The sequence below is a fragment of the Narcine bancroftii genome, chromosome 9 (assembly GCF_036971445.1).
Source record: "Narcine bancroftii isolate sNarBan1 chromosome 9, sNarBan1.hap1, whole genome shotgun sequence".
Taxonomy (NCBI): Eukaryota; Metazoa; Chordata; class Chondrichthyes; order Torpediniformes; family Narcinidae; genus Narcine; species Narcine bancroftii.
Window position 1 is genome coordinate 111,010,528 of NC_091477.1, and position 18,742 is coordinate 111,029,269.

The window sequence follows — 18,742 nt, forward strand, 5'->3', positions numbered from 1 at the left end:
TATAATTATACTTTTATTTTTATGCTTTTATTATTTTTAAATTATACTTTTAATACCGTACAATTGATCTGGCGTGTTGTCATAAATGAACGAAGCGTCAGACCCAGGAACCAGCTTGGTACAATATTGTGCAATAATTTATGTCATGTTACCACAGCCTAATGGTAAATGTTATGATGCCAAATTCTGATATTACCATTCTTTTATAGAATTTCCTCGTGCTCTAATGTCATACAAGGATGGGTTTTTTTTTGCTGTGAATTTTTCCTTATTTGTATGGGAGAGGAAGGAGTGTTAGTGACTGCAATGGTTCTCCGGGCTTGAGGAGATCTTCAGAACGGCCACAGAGGTGCAAATCACATTTCCTGAGCAGAGGCTGTACAGAATTGGCCAGGCATGCTGCCTAACAATGCTTCATTGCATTTAACGCATCTCCTGTCATTTGATCAAATACAGACAACATTGCTATCAGCGCTGCACTGCAGCTCGAAATCTCTTGTTTGTCTTTTTGTAATACCAGAAGAGTTATCCTATTTCCCCTCCCGGGGTATGAGAACTCAGAAGCAAAACCGGGAGAATACAAAGGAGGGAGAGGAGAAGGAAATGGAAAATGATGATAAGTATGTTAGAAAAATTGGTTGTACAAAGTTTAAAAAAGTCACAAGGACCCAAGGGCATGCATCCTGGGATTCTGAGGGAAATAGATTAGGAAATTAAGAGGAACTGAGCATAATCTTCCAATGAGCACTGGATAGAAGGGTAGTGTCAACAGGAATAAATGTTGTTCATTTGTTCAAAAGAGGCTATAAGAATTCCCCAGCCACTACAGTCAGTTTAACCTCAGTGGTGCAAAAGGTTTTGAAACATTAATGACAACTGGAGGAAAATGGATTGTTACATTCGCTAATCATTTTTACACAATTTAATATCTTTTTGCCCTCTCTATTTCAGTCTCTGTGCCTTGAACTGCCTTCAGTACAGAGATATTTGCTGCACATTTCACTCCTTCATCTGTAATCAATATCTTGAAATATAATTGAACGGGTGGGTTCTTGCTGCTGGGGAACCACAAGGTACTTTAACACAAAGCTTGAGGTTTATTAAGTAAAAGTAAGATATTTAAGCAACATACATAAAAAGACAGGTTCCACAGCAGGAGTTTGGTTTGTTTCTCGCCCCTTTTAAATTGCAGCACCTGGGTACCCCTCCTGGGACCCAGGTGCGATTATCAAAGCAAATGTGCTGGAAGCACCTTTTAAATTACAGGAGAATCCCATCCCCGCAATGATGCCTTATGTACTCACTGGAAGTACTGACGGATGTTCGGATGCTGGCTGCCCGGTGACGCACCCACGCAAGCGCTGATGTCACTGGAATAAGGAGGTCAGCCATTTTCATTATCAAATCTCCTGTGGACGTGACCTAGGTAAGTTTAACTGGGTTCCCTGACTACCTCTGAGGTAGGCCAGGGACCCGGTTGGATTCCGACGGGGTCGACAGGGTCAGACCCTTTCTGACTGCTGCGTAACTGGGGAGCCAACTGGGCAAATTGCCCGGTTAACCCCATTTTACATAGCAGTTTTAAAGGGCCTTTTGATTCTGGGGAACTTTGTTGTCTCCCTTCCTGTGTTCTGTTGACTGCTTCTTTCTTCTAAATGAGCCAATGGCATTCAAATTCTTCCCTCTTTTATTTCTCAGCACCAGTTCTATCCTGTCCACTTTTGATCTTTCTGGCATTTCCTCCTTCATTTTGTTTCGCTTTTATTTTGATGGCCAACTTAGCTTCCTCCTGAAGGGCATCTCTCAGAATCTTTTTGTGAAAGTAGTTAATCTCTCTCTGTAGTTCCTCCTTATTTTTTTGTTATCTCTGTTCAGCCTTAACTACCGAGACCACAAACAAATTAGCACTGCCCCACCCACTCCCTCAGCCCAAAACTCTCTAATCAGTTGCACAAATTAATTTTAAATGGTCCAAGTCAGCTTTAATAGAACATATAACATTGCAGCACAATACAGTCCCTTCATAAACTGACATAAACCTACTCGACAATCCAAATCTTCCCTACCTCACACACATAACTTGATTTATTCTTTATCCTTTTCAATTTTATTAAGAAAACTAGTCTAACTATTTGCTCAGAGCTTCTTGATGTTCCAAATAAGTGGCACATGAATAACTTGAAGGTAGTTTAAAATATTACCGTTTTCTGAAATTAAGATCAACCACACTCTTCCCTGTGTTAACTCATCATATCCTACATCTATTTTAACCATATAACCATTTACGGAGAGGAAACAGGCCATGTTGGCCTTTCGAGTCCGCACCAGATCACTGATTCTATATTTTCTTGTCCGATTTTTTTCCTGTAATTTAAAAGGCACTTAGCAAGGTATAGAGGGAGTAAAGAAATGAGCTGCTGAAGGAACTCAACAGGTGGTCAGGCAAGCATCTGTTCAGGGAGGACGTTTAGAGCCAAGGCTCTGAATCTGGACATGAGTTGTTATTTTTAACCAATTCCAGCAGGTGCTGCCTCTTGTGTCTCCAAGGTAATGGGGTTAATGCAGGCAAACCAGATTAGCATGGATGAGTAAAATGGTCGGTATGGATATGATAGGCCAAATGGTCTGTTTCTGTTCTGTACAATTCTATGAATTTATCCATGACTCTAAAGAAAATTGTGATATCATCAATTGTCTCTTTTCTTCATGACATCATGTCTTCATCTGGTGCTGTCTGTAAGGAGTGCGCATGTTCTCGCTGTGACCTGTGTTGATTTTCCTGGGTGCTCTGATTCCTCCCACTCTCCAAACACACAGAGTTGCATTGGCTGGAATCGGCTTCTGCCAGGTTGTAAATACATTTAAATTCAATTTAATTCTTCTCTGCAAATGTCCTATACAATTTTTGTAAACCTATCATCTGGATTCTCTGTGAAAAAAAGCAGAGCATGATATTTATTGTTGCAAAAGTCACCTCACAACTGACAGACTTTATAACTATCAGATCTTAGCAAAGAAGCAATTCTGGATTTTGTGCTATATGCAATAATTGTTAGGTTCAGTTGCAACATTATCTATAGTTTTATTTTTCAGGCCTGACCTTGCAGTGGCAGCACTTTCTCTCTCTAGAGGGATATAGTATTTTGATTTAAAGCCATCAAAAAAAAATAGGTATAGGGAGGTACAGATCATCACTGAAAATGGATCAGCATCTGGAATGAGGCAGACCTCATAGAATGCATTTGAAGATTAGTAGAATTCTACACAACAACATTTATTTTGATTTTTATAGTTATTCCCCCATGTTTGGGACTATGAAAATAATCTTTAGAATATCCAATATTCTAACTTAATGTCACGCTTCTGTACATTTGTTCCAATTAGAAGGCTAGCATCTCTTCGTATAGACTCATGTCTGCCATCCTTTAATCATATTGTCATTTCTGAGTGGAGTCACCCTCACATATATAAGAAATGCCAGGGAACCTGTGGCTGGAAATGCATACAGCTCCCTCACTAGTTACAGCTTTAGCTATGCCAATCAATTACAATGGATTTGCTAAGAGTGTGTGAAGAAGGATGTAAGGCCCCTGTCACAATTCATCCCCAGAAGCAGTGTAGCAGAAGGACTCTCTGATTTACAGGCTGTTGCCAAGGATGCACGCAGAAACAGACATCCAGTGCTTCTGGAAGATCCTGGTAAAAGACTCTCTTTGGTCTGCCTGAAACTTGCTGGTCTTCCAGCACAGTGAGATGTCAGTGAGGGAACGCTGCCGACTGGCAAATTCCAGGCTGTAGGAGTACGTGCTGAGGGACGCTCTGAGGCTTGCGCAGCTAGCTCTGTAGGAACAGGCCACAGTCTGGGGTCCTTTCAACACCAGACGTTGAGGAAACCTCTCAAATAACAGAAGGGAAGGGGCACATTCCTGCTATAACTCATTAATGCTACAGGTACAATAACGAAAATGTATAAATGAATATGACATTATGAATGTGAAAGTGTTTGCACTGTTTTCCAAAGTGTATATATGAATATGGGTCCATGAATGTGAGAGGACTTTGCACTGGATTTATATTCTTTAATGTGAATAATGTTTATCTTGAAATAAAAAAAGTAATTGATTAAAATCTGACAAGAGTGTCATCAAGCAGATACACTTTCTCCACAACAGATGTCGTAAAGTCGTAAGTGTCAAGTCAGACTGAAATTGCTGTGACATCAGTTGTTAATGCTGGACCCTGATGTTATTAAACTGGACCAGACTCCAGACTGTTAAAAGCATGTCCATTAACACAAGAGAAAAATATGTTTGTGCAGAGACTTCAGCATTTATTCAGCTTGGGAGACAGACATTTCTTTGATTTTGCCAATATTTGATGGTTGTAACATAATCTGGCAAATTTTATCCATATTTTCTGGAATAGGATAGGTTTGCCAGAAATATTAAGATCTCCCAACCTAGTTCTGATTTATCAAGATATTCTGAACATTGTTTTTTTTATAGTTTGTAAAAGGATTCAGTGATTTGCTTTTGATCTGATCATTATTTTAGCACAAATTCTCTGCTGTTTTAAAATTCTGACAGTAGAATTAATATTACATTTGTGTTTGTACATAAGCCCAAATGATGTTGGAAGTGGAGATTGAATTATGTTGGATGTTCTTTACTTTCTTGTTTATTTACCCATTAACTTTAATTTTTAAATTTAAATTAGATTTAGACATACAGCACAGTAACAGGCCATTTCAGCCCAGGAGTCCGTGCCGCCCAATTAACCTGCACCCATGATACATTTCAAACGGTGAGAGGAAGCCACAGCCACCAGAGAAAACCCACATAGACACGGGGAGAACATACAAATACCTTACAGACAATGCGGGATTTGAACCCTGGTCCCAATCACTGGTACTGTAAAGGCATGGCACTAACCGTGCTGCCCTCAAATATGGAACGCTTCACAACCATTTTTTAAAAAAATCAAACCACCATAGCTTCCACTGCACAGCATTTCTACAGTTGAAGCAAACAAATATACATTCCCATCAACACTTGCAGATTCCTATTATCAGATTTCAGATTTACTGTCAGAGTACACATGACATCACATACAACCCTGAGATTCAGTGAGGCAGTGTAAAAGAAATGGACTCAACGTACACAAGTAAACCAATAATGAAAAGTAAACAAACTGGGTATGCAATGCAGAAATAGAACAAAAATCAATAAAATGCAAAAGGAAAAGTTCTTAAATAAGTCTCTGATTGAGTTTGTTGTTGAGGAGTCTGATGGTGGAGGGGTAGCAGCTGTTCCTGAACCTGGTGGTGCGAGTCTTGTGGCATCTATATCTCTTTCCTGATGGTAGCAGTGAGAACAGAGTGTGTGCTGGGTGGTGTGGATCCTTGATGATTGCTGCAGCGTTCGCTGTAGATGTTCTCAATGGTGGGGAAGGTTTATCGGATACATTAAAAGCATGCATAATTTGTAACATAGTTTGGCTAATTATTATCGATACCAAGTTCAGCACCAGTCATTCATCCTGATTGACTTCTCTGTGCATAAAGACATCTGGTGGCAATTTCATGCTATCTTTTGGGCTGAGGATTTGTTTACAATAAGCCACAATTTCTAGCGCAATCAAGTAATATTATAATGGTCCAGATTTTGACAGTGTTAGTGGAGCGCTACCTGTCGGCCTTGAAGAAAATGGTCAAATCTATTTGATTTGAGTGGCACGCACTTCTCCCTGTGATGGAATCAGTGGTGATCAAGGATCATTTTCACTGATCAATGATGTTCAGCAACTGTGATGTCACCATCCTGGCTAAGTAGCCAATTCAGCTGAACAATTCTCACAACAGTTAGTACAAAGTTTAACTAAAATATTAAATACTGTACGGAGTGCAAACTAAAGACTGCATTATCCAGGAGGTAGAAGCTGAAGTCACAAAGCTTTTTAAAAATATAAAAATAATTTACTTTAAAAACTATATTTAAACAATTATTTAGGGAGTGTACATATTTTAATTTTTTTCAGTAGCAGGGAATTTGCTCAGCAGTAATTATGGTTTCGGTGGTCAATGTGCCTGCCCCATTGACCACCGCCAGTGGGCTGATCTCGCCTCCAACCGTGCATCTTGGCGCCTCACAGTTCGGCGGGCAGCAACCTTCTTTGAAGAAGACCGCAGAGCCCACCTCACTGACAAAAGACAAAGGAGGAAAAACCCAACCCCAACCCACCAATTTTCCCTTGCAACCGCTGCAACCGAGCCTGCCTGTCCCGCATCGGACTTGTCAGTCACCAACGAGCCTGCAGCAGACGTGGACATACCCCTCCATAAATATTCATCCGCGAAGCCAAGCCAACGAAATTATGGTTTCAGTGTGCTATTTAAAAACTCACTTCATGTAACAAAACTTATCAATTTACCTTTTTTTTTCAAACACTGACAATATTTTGTAAATAACCTAAGATTGTCATTGATCAATGCTTTCTGAACATTATCCTGAAGAGGTTGCAGATGAATGATTCCTGTGGAGAAGTAATGAATTGCTCAGATTTCTAGTTTTATGTGTTAATCAGAGCATGTGCAAACTCTTTAAAATGGTGTCAGTTTCACAGCCTGTTGACAGTGAACAATGACAGTTTTTCTTCCATTACAAGTTTCTAATATGGGCCAATGGTTTGTTTTTTTTTCCACTTCTGGGTCTGTGACTGGTACTGAATTATTTGATGGCACATTATTTGATGCTTTGATTTTCAAGGATAAACATGACTCATTTGGAATGGCCAAGCAAATGTATAAAACACGTGAGCCCTTTTACAGCTCTGTCTAGAAGTCCACTTTATTTTGGCACAAAGCCTCACACTTTAACTTTGGACTCGCATATTATTTCCTCTTTTATACCTGTATATGTTAATCATAAGGATGTGACTCTCCCAATCCTGCTACACCTATGTATTTTGAATTTCTTTAGTTCCTAATCTTAATGCCAGTTTGTGGCCAATTTGAACTCCCTGAGGATCTATACTGTGTTACTATAAGCGGCCACTGACCTACCTAACTCATTCACTAACCTCTTCTTGTACTATGCCCAGCTGGAAGTAATCTTGAAAAATTCACTCCTGGACCTTTATGTCAAAATCCTTTGGGCTCTTCCAAAAAAAATAATTGTTCACTTCAAAATAAACCCTTGGACTTGTTGCTCACTAGTATAAACACAACACTGGAGAAATGCAGTAGGCCAAACAGTGTACTTAATATTGCAAAGATTAAGATTATAAATCCAAGGCCCAGCATAAACCCAATCCCATTACTGACTGGTGTCAACCAAGTATGCAATTCTTTTCTCAGTGCAAAATTAGATCTTACCTCCCTCAAAATCTTTTAACTATACCAAAAGAGTTGTCAGGGCCTCAGTTTAACATCTTATCCAAAAGGCAACAGCATAAATAAATAAAGCATCCACTCAATGGCAGATGCCAAGACTATATTTTTGTACTGACCTCTCTGGAGTAGGGCCTGAACTTACAGTGAAGAAAAGTTTAGATGGATTTGTTTTGGCACTAAACAAACAAAGGGCATCGGAAGGCTTACGAGCTTCATAAATATTAGCACAGATATTTTGGGCAAAAAGGTCAGGTTCTTTTTAACAATCCTTTGTAATGCCTTCTCTCCTATTCTCCCTTGGCTCTTGCACTGCACATCACCTCCTCCTTGTTTATCTTAAAATCTATTCGAGCTCATTAATCTCTCTCTCTCTCTTGTTATGAAGGTTTCACATATAAAATTTTCCACCCATATTTTGTTTATTCCTTTGATCCTGGTGCTCATCATACAAGGAACTTTGGTAATTCAACTCACTAGCTTTATTAAAGTGATTCCATAGCATATTTTTCAGCCAATGTGAGAATTTGCTATTGCAACCAATGTGCAAATGACCCAATATCCTATGTATTTTTCACTCTTTCTGCGTGCATACATGTTGTGGGGGAAATAATGGTTTAATCAATAGGCCATTTCATGTCAGGCCTCTGCCTGGAGGCCGGCTACAAGAGCGGATCAAAAACTTAAAATTAACTTTTCAGACAGCAGCCCTAAAAGGCTGCTCCAGCATTGCAGTCATATGGAGAGGTGCCTCATAGCGCCCTCCGGATCCGATCCAATGGAGGCAGGGTGACTGGTGCCGTAGCTCCACCCATCATAAATACACAGCAGACCAATGGCCGTCTTCCCTACCCATAATCCCCCATGCAGCTGGAACCACGTGTATTGAGCCGCAGAGAGTGGCCCCGAATGCCGAGCAGCCCGGTGAAGCTGTCAGTCTGCACCGGCCGTCCCCTGACAGCTCCCACCGGCCCCCACTGCCCTGACAGTTTCTGCCTCCCCACCCACCCCCCCCCCCCCGCTGCCCCGACAGCTCCTGCTGTCCCAACAGCCCCAGCTGCCCTGACGGTTTCCACTGTCCTGATTGGCCCCCACTGCTCCGACAGCTCCTGCCCGCTGCCCGCCGCCCCTGCCTTGAGGGGGTCATGGAAGAGTGGAGAGATGGGTCGCAGGCTAAGAGCATCATCAGCCCACCCCTAACCAGCCGCTTGGAGGTCAGGTCAGGTTGTGGAGCGCAGCACTCTGCTAATTATCCTTCCCCAAGAAGGGTTGGAATCAGTGCCTTGGAGCCAGCCACAATGTGTTCAGAAAGGTAAGTCTTTAGGCACAAGGGCAAAGAACCTCCGCCTTTACAGACGGGAGTTTTCCCTGTTTGAAAGGGCCTAATGAGATCATCATCTGCCTTCTGCTGAAGGTGTTGAGTTCGCATCATAAGAGGTTTTCTCTTAACATTATGTTCCCTCATTAAATAGGAGGTCAAAGGGCCTACTGCGGCTATGACAACTCAGAGCATTCGCATAGCCCACTTATTTTCCACGTAAACATTTCTTTCTCACATGTCCATCGATTCCCCTGCCCCTCCTCCATTTCTTGTACCTCTCTCCACTAGTGGTGATGTGTAGCAACTTATTAACCAGCATGTCTCTGTCTCAAAAAATGGTTTCCATCTCTCCCGATTTTCATTGTATAAGCCAGCTGGTCTTTTGGGATACGGCAGGAAAGTGTTGGAAGCCCTTATACTGGACTTACATACAACCAAATCCAGCATCACCAGGTAAGAAACCGCTTCTTCCCGTGGGCTGAATGACCAAAGGAACTGGTCACACTAACCATCCGAGATGCTAATATTTATGAAACATTTATTAATTCATTTTTATATCTGTACATTTGCCCTTTATCCTTCCCTCTCATGCATTTTTCCCATTTCTTTGCTCATTTCCTTATTTGAAAGTTCATCTCACCTGCCTTAAGTGCTCTGAAGACATTAAATTACCGGTATTTGAGTTTCTTTCTAACAGTTTTCATTTCCCATGATTCATTTCTGAAGACTTCAGCTGGACGGCCTCAATGCTTTCGTTTTTCATCAGAAAACGTCAACCATTGACTTCTCAGCTCTGAACACCCTGCTTCTTTCTGAGCCCTCTTATCTCAAGTAATGTTTTCAGACCTATAATATCCTCATCGGACAGACAGAATTGCACCCTCACACACAATATCTCTCTCAAAGCTGGTGTCAGGCACTTGATCGAGTTCATCCATGCACAAAATGATTTTTTTCCTTCATTTCTACAAACTTAGCCCTTCTACATTCCTTTTCTTCATGAAGTGAAGCAATGTGCCGACGAAATGCCTCTAGCTGTTCAACGCTGGGGACAGCATCATAGCCTGTTGTACACAATGTATCATAAAGCTTTTCATCTTCCTCCTGAAAGCACTTTAATTTTGTCATCCTCTTTCTTCCCCTACACCCCCAATTGAAAGGTTGCCAGCCTGTCCGGCCCAAAACCTGACATCTGGATACCCTACTGTGGTGGGGGGGGGGGGGGGGGGGTCATAATACCTCATTTGGGGGGGGGGGCAATTCCCACGAATGTACCCTTGGCACCGACACTGGTTTAGACTGAAGGCTGTGTGGCTGTGGGAACACTGGAGGCAAAGCTATGGACGTTCAGTGACTCTGGGTGGGGGGGGGGGGGTACTCTCTTCTGCATCTCCTTCTCTGGCTGTAAGGGGCAGTGGGCAATTTCTGCTGCCTTACGACAGACTAAAGGAAATTTTGTGCAGTATCACATTTTTTGTTTCATTATATGTCTTGAAATGTAGATGAAAATGTAACAGAGTCATGGCTGACACTGCATCCCAAGGACAGGTTGGATGGAGTGGATTTGTTTGGCACAAACCCATCCAATAGGTGGGGTGAGGATCATGTGCATTTGCTGTACAAGATCATTTCACATATTAAAACAATGTCAGATACTCCTGAGGAATGCAAGAAGAAAGGTATACCTTTCTGGTGCTGCAGAAGTTCAGCTGGTAAAACAGTGATTTTTTCTTTGGCTTGGCTTCGCGGACGAAGATTTATGGAGGGGGTAAAAAGTCCACGTCAGCTGCAGGCTCGTTTGTGGCTGACAAGTCCGATGCGGGACAGGCAGACACGGTTGCAGCGGCTGCAGGGGAAAATTGGTGGGTTGGGGTTGGGTGTTGGGTTTTTCCTCCTTTGTCTTTTGTCAGTGAGGTGGGCTCTGCGGTCTTCTTCAAAGGAGGTTGCTGCCCGCCAAACTGTGAGGCGCCAAGATGCACGGTTTGAGGCGAGATGAGCCCACTGGCGGTGGTCAATGTGGCAGGCACCAAGAGGTTTCAATCACAGTGTCTGCAAACATTCATGTTTTACTTCTTGCCTTTTTTTCTGATTGGGTTGCTTATAAAAAGAATGTTATTTGGATCTTTTCAAAATATAACATCCTGAGATGATGTGCTACTCCTGTTAGTTTGGGCCCAGGGCAGGAACCCTTCAGCCCAGTAGGGGGGGGGGGGGGATGGGAAAGAGGAGCGGAGACCAGGGGCAGCTGGGGAAACCCCGTCAGTGCGGAGCGCTCGCCTCGTCTTCTTTGCCCTCAGGTGGGTATCCGTCCGCCGCGGAAAGTAGGGCGCTCGCAAACGACCACCAGCGAGCAGCCGCCGAGGCGCGGGGGGGGTCCGCTTGGATCCGGCCGGTGGGTCAGGGCTGAAGGAGGGTCGCTGCGGGGCCGAGAGCGGCGTCCAACCGAAGGTTTGGCCACCGACCGGAAGTGGTTCGGCGGCGACGGTATAAAGACGGCCGAGGCGGGCTGTGCGCTTCCTTTCAGTTAAAGGGCGTGTGGACGAACGGTCGGCGACGATGTCTTGTGGCTCCGCTGATTACAGGTAACCGCTGGGCCCGGCTTGCGGTGGCGACTGCGCTGTCGTCTCCCCCCCCGGGGATGAGGTTGTCCTGCGCGGCCCTGGAGGTGGGGGAGGCGGCTCAGTCCGGACCGCGGCCTTTTGTTCGCGCCCGCAGTGGTCGGTGGATGGCTCGGCACGAGAGGCGGCCGGCGCGGGGACGGGACTGCGCCTGCGCGGCTAGAGGCCCCGTCTCCCTCGGTTGTGAGCGGTGCCGGCGCGGGGACGGGACTGCGCCTGCGCGGCTGGGGATAAGAAGCCGAGGTGTTGCCCAAGGGAGGTGGCGTTTGAGACTTGTTGGCCGTTTTGCATGAATCAAAGGCAATTTAACTCGTGTTAAGCAGTCCTTTCACATCCAAGCCATTTGGGAGGAAGTTTCTTGACTGCGAAGTGGGATGGGTGGGAGAGGAGGTATGGGTTGATCCCGAATAATGGGTGAGTTGCCAATAATTTGAACTGTTTGCAAATGCCTTTTGGCATTCAATGTTGTCAGTGATTATATATTCTATTTCTCTTGTAGCTCCAAAGATCATGGACCAGATGGGATGGACCCAGATGGTGTTATTGAGGTGAGAGACCTGCAGTATCTCCAGAATCAACGGATACAAAAGATTGCTTTTCTGAGCTAAAATATCCTTTTTTTTTAAACCTTGCAGAGTAACTGGAATGAAATTGTTGACAATTTTGATGACATGAACCTGAAAGAGACACTCCTTAGAGGAATCTATGCATATGGTTTTGAAAAACCTTCTGCAATTCAACAGAGGGCAATAATGCCATGTATTAAAGGTGAATGCTAAATGCTTGGTGGGAAGGGTAGTTGTCCAGTCATATGCTGTGTTATTTGGGCTGGAAAATATGACACTGTTACTGGTCTAAATGCACGGATAATGATATTTCATTGGGTAATGTATTAGATCCTACCTCAATTTTAACCTAAAGTGAAATGATGCTTTACCATCTTTCGGGACTGACCTCCAAAGGGGAGATACTTACTAATTTACTGATCACTCTCGGTTGATTGAGGATTGCTCTTTCAAGAGCAGCTTGTGATGATTCCATTTTGTGGATTTTTGTCATATCTGAAGGACTGTTTGTATGTGCAACCTGTTTTTGCTCATTTATTTGGGAGAAGACAGTTTTAGTGCACGCCTTCATTCAATGAAAACATTGAATAAAGTTTGAGACTTCTGGTAAGTTATCACATGTCTTTATTCAGGTTTTGATGTCATTGCCCAGGCCCAGTCTGGAACTGGTAAGACTGCTACATTTGCAATCTCGATCCTGCAGCAGTTGGAACTGGATATGAAAGAATCACAGGCATTGGTTCTGGCTCCTACCAGAGAGCTGGCACAGCAGGTAGTCATGGTTTGTCAAAAGGGATTAATCTGATGACACCTTTTAGTACTGTCAGAGCATGTTGTTGAAGAATTCTGGAAATGACATTTTAGATCGTTAAGTGAGTGTAATCTTTATTACTTGAATCTACACTACTCATTTCAATGCCAATCTATCAAATTCATTGTCCAAAACTGAATTTAGAACTCCAGTTGGAGACTTTACAATCTTTTGAAGTAAAAGTGCATGCAATTCCCACATTATTGGGGATCATGTGGGGGGGGGGGGGGGGAAGGAGGGGTTGTTAATGTTTCCTGAAAAACTGCATTGCTGTTTTTTTATGTAATATGAATCCCTTGTTATAAGAGGAAATGTGTGATGGAATGTCTTCAAGCAATTTTATTGGTGATATCAGAGTGAGCCACTGCCCTAGCTAGACTCTGGAAGGGAGCAGTGTGTGGACGAAGCTTGTGTTGAAGAAGTGTTGTCAATATTTAAGTTTAGTCTTTGATGGGGGCAGTAGGATTTAACATGATGTGACCAGATTTGTTCAGTTGACAATTACAACAGTCTTTCCATCCTTCCTCCACTTGTTAATTGGTTTCAATATATGGATAATGATATTTCTTTGGGTAATGTATTAGATCCTACCTCAATTTAAACCAGAAGTGAAATGATGCTTTACCATCTTTCGGGACTGACTTCCAATGGGGAGATACTCTTTTTAACTGATCACTCTCGGTTGATTGAGGATTGCTCTTTAAAGAGCAGCTTGTAATGATTCAGTTTTGTGGATTTTTGTTATATCTGAAAGATGGTCAGTCTGTTTACAGTTTTTTTTTTAATATTACCAATTAGTGTTAATTCTGCTGTGCCTGCAGGAAAAAAGAATCTCAGGGTTGTATGTGATGTCATGTATGTAATCTGACAATAATCTGGAAAGGGAAGGATATTTGACGATTGGTCCAAGGACAAAAAGGTGTGTGTGGAGTTCATGTGGGTAGTTAATAGGTTAAAGCACAGTGACTTAGTGGGAGGGGAGTAAAGGCTGATGGATTACTTTGAGTAAGCGGCCATGTCTATTGTGGCTTCCACAATGCAACAAGGGAGAGAAACACTGTCTCAGTCACCTCAATCTGGAGAAGTTCTGGCAAAAGATGGACCTGGGTGTGGAATTCTAAGAGCCCAAAGATTTGAGTTTTAAAAATAAAATTTAAAAAAATGTATTGCTTTGCTTTTTAATTTCCTGCATAAATTCCAGTGTTTGTTTTTGAGCAGTGGTTCCATTACCTCAATGTTTGACATGGGATTTTCCTGTAATCTTTAGAATTTTCTACATGCAATGTTCTGGTTAACTAATCGTTTGGAAAATATTCAATTATCTTCTGATGTTCAAGTTGAATGTGTCAACTGTGTTCCCAGTTTAGACCATTCACTTGGTCTGTTTACAATTACAAAATTCAGTGAAATTTGGAGTTTTTGATGTCTGGAAATTTGACTGCAGTTGGTGACAGCACAAACCTATCCCATTGGAGAGTTTACTTTATTCCTATCTTTCAGCTCATTAACTATGCACACATGGCCTTATTAGGATCCAGGGATGATGAGTTTTCTGTATGAGTGAATGACTGCTCCGAAGTTTAGAACCTGTTGTAGCGCAAATTCTTAAGGAGCTTGACATTGGATGCAAAGTGGTTGTTTTCCCCTGGCTGAATAGTACATAATTAGGTGTTGATTTTTAGAAGAGCAGGTGAGGAGACGTTCCTTCTGACATGGTGAATTTTTGGAATTCTGCACCACAGAGAGCTGTTGAGTTTCAGTCAATGATTTCTCAGTATTAAAGGATATGGAAATAGTTTTAAGAAAAAGATTGAAGTAGGTGGTGAACTAGTTAATGAATGGCAGAGCAAGGTGGTTGCCTGTGGCTTTTCAAATTCTTACAAATCCCCTCCAAATTGATAGCTTCCTTTACATAAACACTGCTCTGGCGCCTGCCTCGTGCAGTTGCATTTTAGTTGCTCAATGTGACAGTTATAACCTACAGTGAGTAAACAAAGCCAAGTACTTGAGCAATTCTTTGTTTAGATTCGGTCATTTGACTGAAAATGGTAAAAAGTGAACATGAGACTCAAAGGGGTTGTATGTATTTAGGATGGTAAAAATGTCATGTGATATAAAAATAATAAATATTTCTGAAGGAATGGAATTTAAAGTCATTGTGGACTTAAAAGGCCTCAGTTTGATTATAAAATGCTGTTCAGTTCTGTGCACTGTTCTTTAAGAGATGATGTGATCACCTTGTGGATTGCCACCTAGATTTACCAGGTTGAAACATTGACTTTTAGAGATTAATGGGAGATTGCATAAAGTGGGATTTTATTTGCTGGCATAAAGACAGCAAAGGGGTGATCTGGAAATAACATGTTCAAAGCAACGAATGCCATTGCTGTTTAAAATTATTTCCATTGCTTCTGGGATATGACCAGACCTTGTAATCTAAAAATTAATGCCAGGCCTTTAGGAGTGAATCACAGTTTTCCATGTAATAGAAAATTAACACTCATTTTTTTGAACTTTACCAATTAAATTTAAAATTAATTTTTTTTGTTATCATAAGCTAAATGTGAAGGTGCCACGGGCTCATTTAACTTGTTCCAATCAATGAATGTCTAGCTAGGTACTTAAAAACAGAAAGATAAAATGGAACCCGTCTTCTTTTCCCTCATGCTTAGTACAAATTCAAAATTTCTAAACCAAGTGTGGCCAATATATTGAAGCTGCTGCATTCAGATTTGGAGTCCTATATACAGATATTTTTCCATATGTTGCAAAACTGGATTGCTAACTAAGTTGGATCATTTTTCCTAAATTATTTGATCATGTTTTTATTTCCCAAAATATTGAGGAATTCTATGCTTTGTTGTTAGAGCAGGTAAAATTGACAAAATAGTTTAGTGTTCATAATTCATTACCATAATTTTCATTGTTCAGTGTTGAAAAATGAACCAAGGACAGGAAAATGTTTCGTTGAATTGTACTTGTACAATCAGATAATAAATAAACTTGAATTTGTGAATAGAGCAAAAGAGTAAATTTTACAAGCTTGATTGTACTTTTTTTGTAACTGAAGCATTAAGTCATCTATCTGTTTTAGATCCAGAAAGTTATCCTGGCTCTAGGGGATTACATGGGTGCTTCTTGCCATGCCTGCATTGGCGGCACCAATGTTCGAAGTGAGATGCAGAAACTGAATGCTGAAGCTCCCAATATTGTTGTAGGAACTCCAGGGAGAGTGTTTGACATGTTGAACAGGGGATATATATGTGAGTACTGACCTTAAATTGAAAATCCTTCAGTTCTGCAGAATGAAATTGGATTTACAATTTGAGAAAGATGAATTGGAGATGAGTCTCTTGGTGTTTATTTTCTAGTCAGGTTTATCAGAGATTTAATTGGGTCTCCATTATAAGTCCACGACACAGCAGAAATGGGCTATATTTAGTCCATTGAGTCTCCCCCACCATTTAATAATGAGCTGATCCATTTTTCCACTCAACCACAATGCCGGCCCTCTCTCTGGCTAATCAAGAACCTATCAATCTCTGCCTTAAATACACTCAATGACCTGGCCTCCATAACTTCCTGTGGCAACAAATTCCACAGACTTACTGTCCTCTGGTTGAAGAAATTACTCTGCATTTCTGTTCAAAGCGTACACCCTTCAATCCTGAAGTTGTGCCCTCTATCCACCATGACTATCCCACCATGAGAAACGATCTTTCCACAACTACTGTCAACATTGTGTTTCAATGAGATCCCCCCCCCCCCCATTTCACATTTTCCTAAATTCCAACAGTAACGGGCGAAGAGCTGTCAAGTGTTCCTTGTATGATAACCCTTTCATTCCTGGAAATGTCCTTGTGAACCTCCTCTGACCCCCCTCTAACATCAGCACATCATTTCTCAAATGAGGAGCCCATAGCTCAATTCTCCAAGTGACATCTCACGAGTGTGTAGTAAAGCTTCAACATCACATCCCTGCTCTTGTATTGAATTCCCCTGAAGTGAATGCCAACATTGCACTTGCCTTCACCACTGATTCAACATGCAAGTTGACCATCAGGCTATTCTGCACAAGGGCTCCCAGAACCCTTTGTATCTGGGTATTTTCAATTTTCTTCCCATTTAGCAAAAATTACCTGCCCTTTTTTCTCTCAAAGTGCATGACCATACATTTTCTAACATTGTATTTCATTTGCCATTTCTCTGCCTATTCTCCCAATCCAAGTCCTGTGTCATCCCTGTCTCCTCCACCTACCTTTGTATCATTGCAAATTTCACCACAAAGCCATTCATTCCATCATGCAAATCATTAATATACAACAAAAAAAAAAGAAGTGATCCCACATTGACCACAGTGAAACACTACTAGTAACTGACACCAACCAGAATATAATTCCTGTATTCCAACTGGCTTTCTATCAATACTTTACTCTTGCTCGTCTGCTTCCTGTTATACCATGGATTTTTCAGGCAAGATTTTCCCTCAAATAAACCATGCTGACTGGACTATCTTGTAATGTGTTTCCATGTACTCCATGACCTCATCCTTGACAATCAATTTGAACATCTTCAGGCTAACAGGTCTACAATTTCCTTTCTGCTGCCTCTCCTTGAACAGTGGGATGACATTTGCAATTTTTCAGTCTTCTGAGACCATATCAGAATACTGATTACTGAAGGATCATTACCAATGACTTCGCAATCTTTACTTTTGCTTTTAGAATCTGAAGGTGCGATCTGTCTGGTCTGGGAGACTTGACCACCCATGACCATTCAGCTTTCTGAGCATCACCCTACAATCCTTCCGATACCCTTTGACATCTGGCACTCTCTTAATGTCTTCCTCAATGAAGACTGATGCAAAATACTCACTTAGTTCCTCAGGTATCTCCTTGTCTCCCACTGCTATTTCTCCAATCATTTTCTAGTGGTCCCTAGAATCTATTCTTTTACTCATGTGCTTAAAGTTTTTTGCATCCTCTTGGATATTATTTGATAGCTTACTTTCATACTTCATCTTTCCTTTCCTTGTGATTTTTTTTTAAAGTTGCCTTCTGCAAGTTTTTAAAAACTTCCCAATCTTCTATCTTTGCTTCCTTGTATGCCTTCTCTTTTGCTTTATTTTGGCTTTGACTTGTCAGCCACAGTTGGGCAACTTTTCCATTTGAATGTTTTTTGGTATTTATCCTGTACCATTTCTTGCAGAAACACCCTCCACTGCTGCTCTGCCATCTTCCCTACTAGTGACTCCTTCCAATCTATTTTGACCAATTCCTCTGGTGATAGTTTAATTCCCTTTACTCCACTGAAAAGCTGACACATATATGACTCCTTTGTTAATTCTCAAGTTGAACTCAAATCATAGTGATTACTGCCCCCTAATGGTCCCTTTACTCGAAGCTCTAATCAACTCAGGCATATTACACACCACTCAATCCAGTACAGCTGATGCCCTAGTAGGTTCCCCAAGCTGTTCTAAAAAAGCCTTCTCATCGGCTTTCTACAAATTCTCTTGAAATTTCAATCTATTTGCATGTTAAAATCCCCCATAACTACCATAACATTGCCCTTTTAACACTCCTTTTCTATTTCCTGTGGGAATTTGTTGTCCACATCCTGGCTGCTGTTTGGAGGTCTGTATATCTTTTTACCCTTGCCCTTAACTCAACCACATTGATTCTATATTGTTACGAAAGGCATTAAGGTATTACTTGTACAAATTAAAAGATGGGGAAGGGGGTCAACTGCACATTTTAACATTCGGTCAAAAAATTGAACTTCGATTTGATCTCTTCTGGTCAAAAAACTTGCCCTTGGTCAGTAAGTTTGTGATCATGAACATATTTGAGGCTACATTATAGTATTGATCTAATTTGGTAATGTCTTTTGCAGCTTCCAGGTGGATCAAGATGTTTGTTTTAGATGAGGCTGATGAAATGTTGAGTCGTGGATTCAAAGATCAAATTTATGAGATTTTTCAGAAGTTGAGCACAAACATTCAGGTAAAACTGATGTTTTTTCTGGCGGGAGGTAATC

The 18,742-nt window shown here is 41.6% G+C and overlaps 1 protein-coding gene, 1 long non-coding RNA gene and 2 other non-coding genes across 5 annotated transcripts in view; 3 read left to right on the forward strand and 1 right to left on the reverse strand.

Moving 5' to 3' along the window:
- On the reverse strand, positions 1–11,480 carry LOC138742636 (uncharacterized). Its single transcript, XR_011344319.1, has 2 exons — positions 10,394–11,480; positions 1–2,929 (listed from the first exon to the last, which is right to left on the reverse strand). It is a non-coding gene; the product is annotated as an uncharacterized lncRNA (long non-coding RNA).
- Positions 11,102–18,742, forward strand: part of eif4a2 (eukaryotic translation initiation factor 4A2) — a 14,137-nt gene continuing 6,496 nt past the window's right edge. Inside the window, exons 1-6 of one of the 2 annotated variants that reach the window (XR_011344318.1) lie at positions 11,102–11,290; positions 11,826–11,874; positions 11,962–12,094; positions 12,525–12,664; positions 15,798–15,966; positions 18,599–18,708. Coding sequence is in view for 1 of the 2 variants with exons in the window: in XM_069897302.1 (XP_069753403.1) it covers positions 11,265–11,290; positions 11,826–11,874; positions 11,962–12,094; positions 12,525–12,664; positions 15,798–15,966; positions 18,599–18,708 (627 nt within the window). In the remaining variant the exon portion in view is untranslated. The remainder of the gene's footprint in view (positions 11,291–11,825; positions 11,875–11,961; positions 12,095–12,524; positions 12,665–15,797; positions 15,967–18,598; positions 18,709–18,742) is intronic. The other variant, XM_069897302.1, reaches the window with a different exon arrangement.
- LOC138743773 (small nucleolar RNA SNORD2) lies at positions 12,245–12,318 on the forward strand. Its single transcript, XR_011345070.1, has one exon. It is a non-coding gene; the product is annotated as a small nucleolar RNA SNORD2 (small nucleolar RNA).
- On the forward strand, positions 13,310–13,381 carry LOC138743772 (small nucleolar RNA SNORD2). Its single transcript, XR_011345069.1, has one exon. It is a non-coding gene; the product is annotated as a small nucleolar RNA SNORD2 (small nucleolar RNA).